The sequence below is a fragment of the Dreissena polymorpha genome, chromosome 6 (genome assembly GCF_020536995.1).
Source record: "Dreissena polymorpha isolate Duluth1 chromosome 6, UMN_Dpol_1.0, whole genome shotgun sequence".
NCBI lineage: Eukaryota > Metazoa > Mollusca > Bivalvia > Myida > Dreissenidae > Dreissena > Dreissena polymorpha.
This window is the reverse complement of record NC_068360.1, coordinates 87,003,460-87,016,295: the sequence shown is the minus strand read 5'-3', so window position 1 is coordinate 87,016,295 and position 12,836 is coordinate 87,003,460. Positions and strand designations below refer to the sequence as shown.

Genomic DNA, 12,836 nt, shown 5'->3' with positions numbered 1-12,836 from the left:
GAAGTTATGGCAATTTAAGAAGCAAAATGTTCAATTATCTAAGTGTAAAAGGGGCCATAATTATGTCAAAATGCTTGATACAGTGGTCTGCTCTTGTTTATAGGTTTGGGTCATGTTGGTAAACAAGTATGCAACATATAAAAGCAATATATCAAAGGATATAGGAAATATTTGGGGTAGTAGGCAAACTTTAACATAGATTTATCAATAATATGCATATTCTAAGTATAAAAGGGGCAATAATTATGACAAAATGCTTGATAGAGTTGTCTGCTCTAGTTAAGAGGTTGGGGTGATGTTAGTAAACAAGTATGCAAAATATGAAAGCAATATGTCAAGGGACAATGAAAATAAATGGGGAAGTACGAAAACTTTATCATTTGCTGCATATTCTAAGTGGAAAAGGGGCCATTAAGACAAAATGCTTGATAGAGTTGTCTGCTCATGTTTATAGGTTGGGCTCATGTTGGTAAACAAGTATGCAAAATATGAAAGCAATATGTCAAGGGACAATGAAAATAATTGGGGTAGTACGAAAACTTTAACATTTGCACGCTAACACTAACGGCACGGAAACAGCAACGCCGACACCGGGGTGAGTAGGATAGCTTCACTATATATATTTCATGTATAATAGTCGAGCTAAAAAATGACATGCAAAAACTAATGTCATCTTTAAAGAAAATATAACAATAGTTCCAGCTTTTGTTAAAGTTCCAATTAAATACAAAAAATGTGTTTGTCAGAAACACTATGTCCCCTTCTGCGCTGCTTTGACCTTGAAGGATGACCTTGACTTTTCACCACTCAAAATGTGCAGCTCCATGAGATACACATGCATGCAACATATGAAGTTGCTATCTTCAATATTACAAAAGTTATGGCAAAACGTTAAAGTTTGGGCAAACAAACCAACCAACAGACCAACTAAACAACAGACGGCAAAAACAATTTGTCCCCCACTTTAGTGGTGGGGACATAAAAAGTGATGATAGGATTTAAAGAATGTTGCAATTTAAAGAAGTAGTTTTTCACCATACAGCTTTAAGAACTTATAATCTCCAATAAGAGTGTGCTTCAGCCAACAGTTTATACAGACATTCATCTGACTCCATTTACATGATTATAGATATAATTAAGGTAGTGCACCCGTAATGATTTACCACGATTTATTTTACGATCAATGATCAGTTATTTCCGAGAATTTTGAGATATGTTAAGTAAATCCTTTATAATACAGTATTTTCACAATAAATATTGACTTTGATCCAAATATCATGTGAAAAATATGATTTCGCTATTTCGAAGAGCATTTTTACCTGTTTACTTATGCATATCTAATTTAAGCTATGACGAATGTGAAGTTGTCGTGGCCGAGTGGTTAAGGCAATAGACTAGAAATCTTTTGGGATCTTCCCGCGCAGGTTCGAATCCTGACGACATTGCATACTTTTTGGGACGCGTTTTGTTTCTTTTCTAATGTAATTTGATTTAATATAGCATAATTATAAGCTATGTTTTTCACCTTACAGCTTTAAGAACTTAGAATCCCCAATAAGAGTGTGCTTCAGCCAACAGTTTATACAGACATTCATCTGACTCCATTAAGATGATTTTAGATTTAATTAAGGTAGCGCTACTTTAATGATTTACCACGATTTATTTTACGATCACTGCCGATCTTCAATGATCAGTTATTTCCAAGAATTTTGATATATGTTTCGTAAATCCTTTATAATACAGTATTTTCACACAAAAAATTGACTTTGATCCAAATATCATGTGAAAAATATGATTTCGCGATTTCGAAGAGCACTTTTTCCTGTTTACTTATGCATATCTAATTTAAGCTATAATGACGAATGTGAAGTTGTCGTGGCCGAGTGGTTAAGGCGATAGACTAAAGATCTTTTGGGATCTTCCCGCGCAGGTTCGAATCCTGCCGACATTGCATACTTTTTGGGACGCTTTTTGTTTCTTTTCTAACGTAATTTGATTTAATATAGAATAATTATAAGCTATGTTTATTGTTTAAATATGTTGCAATTTTTATGCACATTCTTCTTTTTTTTTTATTAAAACAACCTTATGGCTAAATTGCGTGATTTACTGCTGAAAATACGAATCATGCATGTTGCATTTTTATTTTTATTTCAAAAAGTAAACGGTAAATCTCCCTATTTCTTGGTATTTTTGCTGTATATAGTGTATCTATAAAAAGTTCAAAATATTACTTAAATGATACTATTTTTAATTTTATGACACTTTGTTTTTAACCAACCCAATTTCTACTTGGCTGAAACCACTTACATTTCATGGCATTCTTCCTTAGATAACAAGTTATAATAAATAAATGCGTGTAAAAGAATACTTATTTCATCTTGTTTAAACTTTAAACATCTTCACTGCATTTGTACACACCAACTGCATGCCCATATTTGGAAATCTGGATGAATTATGGATTTTTCATATACCCCAGGGGTGCAAATAAACTGGACAAAAGCCGAGCGTGGGGGTGGTTTTGAAAAAATCTGTATTTTCTTTTTTAAAGCATGGAAAGCCTACCTAAAAATGTTCATGTAGTTCAGTGAAATGATGCTGATTAAGAAAATAATACATTAGATAAAATTTGGAAAGGTGCTCATTACGGTTGTGCTACCTTACGATGTTTTTTACGTATTAGCCTTGGAAATGTGCTCGTCTTTATTATCACAAAATAAGGGCGCCCCATGAACATGAATGCAATCATTATCCAAAAGAATGGAGCTAATGAATATGTACGCAATTATTATCCAAAAGAATGGAGCTAATGAATATGTACGCAATCATAATCCAAAAGAATGGAGCTAATGAATATGTACGCAATCATTATCCAAAAGAATGGAGCTAATGAATATGTACGCAATCATTATCCAAAAGAATGGAGCTAATGAATATGTACGCAATCATAATCCAAAAGAATGGAGCTAATGAATATGTATGCAATCAAAATCCAAAAGAATGGAGCTAATGAATATGTACGCAATCAAAATCCAAAAGAATGGAGCTAATGAATATGTACGCAATCATTATCCAAAAGAACGGAGCTAATGAATATGTGCGCAATCATAATCAAAATAATGGAGCTAATGAATATATATGCAATCATAATCCAAAAGAATGGAGCTAATGAATATGTACGCAATTATTATCCAAAAGAATGGAGCTAATGAATATGTATGCAATCATTATCCAAAAGAACGGAGCTAATGAATATGTATGCAATCATTATCCAAAAGAATGGTGCTAATGAATATGTATGCAATCAAAATCCAAAAGAATGTAGCAAATGAATATGTACGCAATTATTATCCAAAAGAATGGAGCTAATGTATATGTATGCAATCATAATCCAAAATAATGGAGCTTATGAATATGTACGCATTTAATATAACAAATTTGGGCCACCCATTAATTTGCATGCATTAATTACCACAAAACAAGGGTCAATCACGAAAGTGCATGTCTTACGTAAAACAAAATATGGGTTAGCCACAAATATGCATGTGTAGTTATTACAAAGTATGTGTAAACCATAAATATACATGTCTTTATGATCGCAAAACAATTAAGGTTAAGAAGGAGGTCAATTCATCCATCTATCAATTATAGAATGTACAATCTTCTTTTACCACAGCTTAGCTGGTATGGGGACTGACTAGCCACCACAAGGTCACACGTTTGATTCCCAGGGTTCATTTGATCTCCCACAAAGTTCTAAGTACTGGTTTTACCCAGGAAACGGACATGAAAGCCATGGGCTTTCAATGCAATCAAGCTTAAAAAAATAGTTTCAGCAGTAACCTTTGTGCGTGGCATGTAGATAATGATGGACCCTGGGCTCGTGCTGGAGAGGGACACCTCGCAACTCTGGGTGGACGTGCGGTAGGTGAAGATCTCACTGCCAAGCAGGTCAATGGTCAGCTGCATCTCATCAAAGTCATCCTGTAGACAGCAGAGATGGGATAATGAAGCAGTGGCTCAAATAAGCATGACGATGGGAAAACTATGGAGGGAGGGAGGGAGGGAGTTAGGGAGGGGGGGGAGAGAGAGAGAGAGAGAGAGAGAGAGAGAGAGAGGAGAGAGAGAGAGAGAGAGAGCGCGCGAGAGAGAGAGAGGAGAGAGGAGAGAGCGAGAGGAGAGCGAGAGAGAGAGAGAGAGAGAGAGAGCGCGAGAGAGAGGAGAGAGAGAGAGAGAGAGGTCCCATATTCATCGACCCATTCTCTCTCCAATCCAGGTCCAGTATCCCATCAACCCATTCTCACGCCAACCCAGGTCCCGTATTCAACAACCCATTTTCTCACCAATCCAGGTCCCGTATTCACCAATCTATTCTCTCTCCAATCCAGGTCCCATATTCACAAACATATTCTCTCGCCAATCAAGGTCCCATATTCACCAATCCATTCCCTCACCAATCCAGGTCCCCTTTTCACCAACCAATTCTCTCACTAATCAAGTCCTGTATTTACCAACCCATTCTCTCACCAATCCAGGTCCCATATTCACCAACTCATTCTCTCACCAATCCAGGTCCCGTATTCACCAACCCATTCTCTCGCCAATCCAGGTCCTATATTCACCAACCCATTCTCTTGCCAATCCAGGTCCCATATTCACCAACCCATTCTCTCGCCAATCCAGATCCCATATTCACCACTCACCAATCCAAGTCCCATATTCACCAACCCATTCTCTCACCAATCCAGGTCCCATATTCACCAACCCATTCTCTCGCCAATCCAGGTCCCATAATCACCAACCCATTCTCTCACAAATCCAGATCCCATTTTCACTAAACCATTCTCTCACTAAGCTAGGTCCCGCATTCACCAATCCATTCTTTCACTAATTCAAGTCCCGTATTCACCAACCCATTCTCTCACCAATCCAGGTCCCATATTCACCAACCAATTCTCTCATCAATCAAGGTCCCATATTCACCAAACTATTCTCTCGCCAATCAAGGACCTGCATTCACCAACCCAATCTCTCGCCAATCCAGGTCCTGTATTTACTGACCCATACTCTCTCTTAAATCCTGGTCCCGTATTTACCGACCCATTATCTAGCTAATCCAGGTCCTGTATTCACAAACCTATTCTCACAAATCCAGGTCCTGTATTCACCAAAACATTCTATCACCAATCCAGGTCCTGTATTCACCAACCCATATTCTCACCAATCCAGGTCTTGTTTTCACCAACCCATTCTCTCACCATCCATGTCCCGTATTCACCAACCCATTCTCTCACCAATCCAGGTCCCGTATTCACCAACCCATTCTCTCACCCATCCAGGTCCCATATTCACCAACCCATTCTCTGGCCAATCCAGATCCTGTATTCACCAACCCATTCTCTCACCAATCCAGGTCCTGTATTCACCAACCCATTCTCTTGCCAATCCAGGTCCCATATTTACCAACTCATTCTCTCACCAATCCAGGTCCCGTATTCACCAACTCATTCTGTCTCCAATCCAGGTCCTGTATTCACCAACCTATTCTCTCTCCAATCCAGGTCCCGTATTCACCAACCCATTCTCTTGTCAATCCAGGTCCTGTATTCACCAACCCATTCTCTTGCCAATCCAGGTCTCGTATTCACCAACCCATTCTCTCTCCAATCCAGGTCCTGTATTCACCAATCTATTGTCTTGCCAATCTTGGTCCCGTATACACCAACCTATTCTCTCGTCAATCCAGGTCCTGTATTCACCAACACATTCTATCGCCAATCCAGGTCCCGTATTCACCAACCCATTCTCTTGCCAATCCAGGTCCTGTATTCACCAATCCATTCTCTCGCCAAGCCAGGTCCCGTATTTACCAATCCATTCTCTCGCCAATCCAGGTCCCGTATTCACCGACCCATTCTCTCTCCAATCCAGGTCCCGTATTCACCACCCAATTCTCTAGCCAATCCAGGTCCTATATTCACCAACCCATTCTCTTGCCAATGAAAGTCCCACATTCACAAATCCATTCTAAGACTAAAAACCAACAAAAAATCGTCCAGCACTTTATTCAGGCTACAAATGGTGAACATGAACTTAACATAATGTTCTACATAAAAAGAATGATGTAGATAAAGGCAATTAATGCCAAGTTTGACTCCAAATATAAGCAATTATTGAACAACTTATTCTAAAGAATATTCTTTGTATTAAGAATTAAGTCGAATAATTGTTTGGTAATATGTGCCCAGGAGTTCTAGTAAAGTGCTATAACCAAACATTTAAGATACTTTTTTGGGACAGAGCAACTTACCTTATTAAACTCCAGTTTCAAAGTAACCCTGTATCCCTTTTCACAGACAAACTCAGGGAGTTGTTGGCAAGCAGATCCAAACACCTCTTCTATCTTGCCAGTTTTTAATTCATAGTGCAGCACTATAGAACCCCTAGAAGAACATTATGACAGCTAAATGTTCAAGTCATTGCCAAAAGATTTAATTCAAAACATTGTTCATTGGCAATAGTAGTAATTAGAGTAAAGGGTCATAACAACACAATTTCATAGAATTAATGAGCCTCATTCTGGGAAAACTGGGCTCCTCGCATATGTGTTAAGTGTCATCCCAGATTAGCCTGTGCAGTGTGCACAGGCCAATCAGAGATGACACTTTCTGTCTCAAGTGGGATTTTTGCTCAGAAAAGACTTCTTTTAAAATAAAAATACCATGAAAGCTGCAAGTGTCATCTCTATTAGCCTGTGCAGTCATTAAGCACAGCTCCCCAAAATGTGGCTCATATACAAACATTATTTCATGTTTCAAACACAAAACTGATACACAGAAACATACAACATGAGGGCCTGATCTACGCATGGTATCCCATATGGACAATGCAACTAGATGAAAAACGTTACCAAAACTTTCTCATGCCCTGAGGTCAGTGTTTTTTTAGGTATTATTTGAATGAACATTATAATTAATGTCAGCAAAGTATTATTTGATTTAGCATATCTCTTCACTGCTTTTGGAAATGAGGCCTATTGTTTCGTACAGAAAACAAGAGGGCCATGATGGCCCTGAATCACTCACATGACTAATCTTGCTACATCAACTTAATTTCTATCAGACTATGGCTAGCTATATCATAAAGTACAAATGGCCCAAATAAAATTTCATTAACACATAATGAAACCTGTGACCTCTTTCATCTACACAAGGTTTTACTAGAATTTGCCCAGTGACCTAATTTTTAACCGCAGATGACCCATATACGATCCAACATCAGATATTATCAAGATAAACATTCTGACCATATTTCATTAAGGTCAGATGAAAACTATGACCACTATTGTCTCCACAAGGTTTTTCTATGATTTGACCTAGTGACCTAGTTTCTGACCCCAGGTGACCCAAATACAACCCCAATCCGGATTTTTTCAAGATAAACATTTTGACAAAATTTCATAAAGATCTGATGGAAACTGCACATGTGACCTCTATTGTCTACACAAGGTTTTTCTATTATTTGACCTAGTGACCTAGTTTCTGACCCTAGATGACCCAAATTCGATACCAATCCAGATTTCATAAAGATAAACATTCTGACCAAATTTCATAAAGATTGGAGGAAAACTGTGACCTCTATTGTCCACACAAGGTTTTTCTATTATTTGACCTAGTGACCTAGTTTTTGACCCCAGATGACCCAAATACAATTCCAACCCAGATTTCATCAAGATAAACATTCTGACCAAATTTCATAAAGATTGGATGAAAACTGTGACCTCTACAAACAAATTGTTGACGGATGCACGCATGGACACACGACGGACGCCAGACATCACACAATCACATAAGCTCACCATGTCACTTCGTGACAGGTGAGCTAAAAAAATGTTGGTAGTTAAAACAAAAAACATGCTAAAAATTATGTTTTTTTTATTTATATCCTTATGGAATAGTTTATTTAAAGAGTAGTTTATTTAAAGTCCCCTTTAATCACAAAACATGAAACCCATCAATCAGAGTAAGGAGGGCAATTATTCTCAAAATAACTCATTCATATGTTTCAGAGCCAAATTCATTGTTTCATTTGTTTTAGACAATATCAAATCCACAAGTTAGGATTATATTTCACGAGTGATCATATAAAATATGTATTTTTATGATCACGAGTGAATAAAAATCGATATTCCATCGAATCCAACAAATTTTCTTTTTCTTTTATGCTTTTTCACCGTTTATTTACATTGTAAAAGAGTTTAACTGGATAATGTCGCTGGATTTATGACGTCATTTTGTTGAAAAAATGACGTCATTTCACAGTTAAACAGTGAAAAATATCGTTATTTTTCACTGTTATTTGTCACTGTTTAAAACAGTGAAATACCAGTTTTATTTCACTGATATTTATCTATAAACCACTGGAAAGCATAAAATAAATAAAATTAGGTGGTGCGAGCCCTAAAGGCGTGTATGTACAATTAGCACATAACTACCCTACATGCAGTTTAAACGTTTTTATTTTAGCTAGATCATATCATAAGCCCAAGGCTTATTAAAACACCATTTCCTGGGTATTACCAGTAATTGATGTCTTTGGGGGGTAATCTAAAGAATGCTCCCACAGTGGGGATCGAACCCATGACCTCCCGAATACTAGACATATATATATATATATATGGGCCATGCTATGTGAAAAAGGGGTTTAATGCATGTGCGTTAAGTGTCATCCGAGATTAGCTTGTGCACTTCACTCAGGCTAATGAGGTACGACACTTTCTGCCTAAACTAGATTTTTGCTAAGAAGAGACTTTCTTTAATCAAGCAATATCATAAATGCTGAAAGATTAGGCTGTGCAGACATTTTACACACATGCATTATATTGATAAATAAAAACACTACATTTGCATCCGTATGGTCACATCATTGGTCTCTAAAGGCATTATCTCGAGAAGTGGAGAGAAATTCGGGGTGAGCTCCTGTTCACAAAAGTATTCCTTCAAATGTGGATTGACTACGCTCCCGGACCTCTGGAACTTGGGGCTCAAAGCTCCTTCCTTGCTCTGAAAAGAATATCAACAACCTAACATCAATGAAATATGGTAGAAATATCACTCCTTTAAAACTTGCATCTTTCACTCGACACATAAATGTTTCAGTTCAAAAATTGCAATACACAACAGAATAGCTGGGATCTGTCACCCGAGACATACATATTTAACCCTTTGCATGCTGGGAAATTTGTCCTCTGCTAAATGTTGTCTGCTGAATTTCTAAAATTAGCATTTACTTTGATTTTTTTCAAAGAATACTATTAGAATAGCAAAAAGTCTTGATCCTGATGAGACACCACGTTCTGTCGCCGTGGTGTAATGCATATGGTGTCCGCCTTGCAACCGGGAGGTCACGGGTTCGATCCCCACCGTGGGAGCGTTCTTTAGATCTCCACCAAAGACACCAAGTACTGGTTCTAGGCCCAGGAAACGGACTCGAGAGCGTTTATATAAGCCTAAGGCTTTCGACGCAATCGAGCTAAAATAAATAGGTTTAAACTAAACTGTTTACAAAGGCCTTCAAAATTCGGTTCTCGCACTGAAAGGGTTAAGCTGACACATTGCTATACACTCCCTGATCTGATAAATCTTTGTTAGGGTGGTCACAGTTCTCTCAGATTAAAGCCTGGTTTTGGGAAAATAGGGCTAAGGGAAAGTGTGTTAAGTGTTGTTCGAGAATAGCAATTACAGTCCAGACAGACTTATGAGGGACAACACTTCCCGCCTTAACTGGTTTTTGCTAAGGAAACTTCTTTTCATACAAACTATACAATAAAAGCAGAAAAAGTTGCCACTAGTCTGGGATGACACATAACAAACATGCATTAAGCCTAATTTTTCCAAAGTACAACACATTTATATTAGGTGAATTGTTATAAAACAAGAAATGTGTTTGTCAGAAACACAATGCCCCGTACTGCGCCACTTTGAATTAAAAAAAAAAATTTTGTTTATATCCCTTTAAAAAATATTACTTCCCTTGTGAAAATGATCTGTTCCTGCCAAAAGATATAAAATATAAATTAAAGCTTGTTACTTCCCTTTGATTTTGTTTTTTGACCCTTGACCTTGAAGGATGACCTTGACCTTTTACCACTCAAAATGTGAAGCTCCATGAGATACACATGCATGCCAAGTATCAAGTTGCTATCTTCAATATTGCAAAAGTTATGGCCAATGTTAAAGTTTTCCGACAGACGCACAGACTGACAGACAGACAGACAGACAGACAGATGGACTGACAGTTCAACTGCTATATGCCACCCTACCGGAGGCATAAAAATTATCTGCATAAAAATTATATTAAGAATTAGGGATTCCTAAATAAACTTCAAATATCAATTGATGTAATCACTAAGAATTATTTCATTAAACCGCAGTTTCAGACGAGTGAGACCCACAGGTCTACTTACAGCAAGCAGGAGGACACACCTCTGGCACAGCCCACAGCGGTCACACATCTGACCTTCTCGCTGGCAGCTGCAGTTCCTTGTAACAGGCAGTATGATGTCAGAAACAACATACAAGTGTTCACTTCATTTGTGTTAGTCTGTAGTAATTTATAGCATTTTTGAAGTGTATATGAATATATGTACTACATATTAGAGATAATAAAATAGCACATTACATATTATTTAATACATATAAAACATTACACATGACATATAATTTATGACATATAGAACATTATGCATAACATTTATAAACCCATTACATATCACATTACATTATAATTAAAATGATTCCCATTACACATATAAAACATCCAATATTGCACATTCCAACTAATAAACTACATGAAACACAGTTCGAATTACCCATTCTATATAACACTGTACAAACACAACACTCCACATCTCATTAAAAACAAGAGCACCGCATAACGGGTGCCACACTCGGCTGCGAAAGCTTGTCAGATTTTTTTTCATTTTTTTTTTAGGTCACAGTGACCTTGACCTTTGACCTAGAGACCCAAAAATGGGTGTGGCGTGTAGAACTAATGAAGGTGCAGCTACATATGAAGTTTCAAAGTTGTAGGTGAAAGCACTTTGATTTTAGAGCAAAATGTGAAGGTTTTAGCACAACGCGGACGTCGGATGGCGGACAACGACGGACACGACGAGCTGGCTATGACAATACCTCAGGTTTTCTCCTAAAACAGCCCAGCTAAAAATTGTCATTACCATTCCCATAGAAACATTTTACCCAATGACATTACTTACACATAAAACAAACACAGCATTGATAGAACTGTTTTCCCCATATAAGAAATTGGAGGTCACATGACCCCATATGGACAGTGAACATGAATGTGCTACACTAGAACCAGTATTTTTCACATTTTGAGAATGGGGCTGGGGACCTTTGGAGAAATCCCAGTGGTTTGACACAAATTAGAAAAAAAATATGATTGTTGATTTTTTTTTGCTAATAAATACCTTCAGAATTAAAATGTTTTCAATATTATATTTACTTGGGTCCAACTTATACAGCTGGATAGAGAAATCAACTGTATGATACAATTTTTTGTTAATGTTTCAAATTTCACATCTTTAATTGGAAATTTTAGAAAGTCAGTTTGCAAAAAATATATACTTTATGAGATTGCATATGGGGCAGAAATTCAGTAGCAAATTCTACAAAAAAAAACACTGGGTACCTTGCAGTTTTCCCATTTTTCAGATTCCCCTCACAAAGTGCCCCAGCAAAGGCACAGTTCCCACAGAACATGCAGCGGTTGTACCCACTGAATGAAGGGAGACAACCCAGGAAGAAATGGCGGGGAACTATCTCCCGCAGTGACTGGGCTGAAAGGTAAACACACACAAATTAATCCTTCACCACTAAGATACGTATTTTGACGCATTTGTAGTCACTTAAAAAGTTAAATTTAATTTCGGACCTTTTTTTACTTAATTCAACTTTTTCAAAGCCTCATTTCCATCCTTTAGATACTGATGAGCAGCACACAGCATAAAACCTGATAAGACTGCCAATTACTCGCAGGCTGTTCTGGTTTTAAGCTGTTTGCACATAGCAATTTTCACTTTGCTTCTAAGTGGGAAAGGGTAAAGACAATATATCATGTTCATTCAGTATAAACAAAGTTTAGTTTTGGTTCTAAGCAAGATTTAACTTATCAAAATATTCAAACAACAAGAGGGCCATAATGGCCCTGTATCGCTCCACTGCTGAAAAAAAGGCTGAAACAAATATTCTCGGCATGTGCAAATACTTAAATATAGGCCCTATTTGAGCACATGTACACCTTTGTGACCCCCTGGGCTGGGTCAAATTTATCCCCAGGGGCATAATTTGAGCAAACTTCTTTGTAGAGGACTACTATATCTCACTACATACAAAATGTGGTAGCCCTAGGTCCTAGAGTTAAGAACAACAATATTTTAAAAGTTTTCACAAAATAAGCAAGATATAAGCGTAAATAATGTTCAATTTTGTGACCCGCAGGTCAGGGTCAAATTTGACCCAAAGGGCATAATTTGAACAAACTTGATAGAGGACTATAAGATGTTACTGCATACCAAATTTGGTAGCCATAGTCTGAATGGTTTTCCACAAGAAGATATTTTAAGATTTCACAAAAAAGGCGCTTTATAAGCATTTATTCAATTTTGTGACCGCCCGGGGCAGGGTCAGAGTTTACCCCTGAGGCATTATGTGAACAAATGTGGTAGAGGTTTATTAGATGTCACTACATACCAAATTTGGTAGCCTTAGGCCCAAGTGTTATGGACAAGTAGATTTTTTAAGTTTTCACAAAAT

At 37.4% G+C, this 12,836-nt stretch overlaps 1 protein-coding gene and 1 non-coding gene across 2 annotated transcripts in view; one reads left to right on the top strand and one right to left on the bottom strand.

Moving 5' to 3' along the window:
• The window catches only part of LOC127835872 (uncharacterized), a 385,246-nt gene that overhangs the window by 7,919 nt on the left and 364,491 nt on the right, over positions 1-12,836 (bottom strand). The window contains exons 20-24 of the mRNA XM_052362297.1: positions 11,713-11,860; positions 10,466-10,541; positions 8,902-9,062; positions 6,311-6,443; positions 3,844-3,984 (exon numbers count right to left, since the gene is read on the bottom strand). Of these exons, the coding sequence (XP_052218257.1) occupies positions 3,844-3,984; positions 6,311-6,443; positions 8,902-9,062; positions 10,466-10,541; positions 11,713-11,860 (659 nt within the window). The remainder of the gene's footprint in view (positions 1-3,843; positions 3,985-6,310; positions 6,444-8,901; positions 9,063-10,465; positions 10,542-11,712; positions 11,861-12,836) is intronic.
• On the top strand, positions 1,870-1,953 carry Trnaf-aaa (transfer RNA phenylalanine (anticodon AAA)). Its single transcript has one exon. It is a non-coding gene; the product is annotated as a tRNA-Phe (tRNA).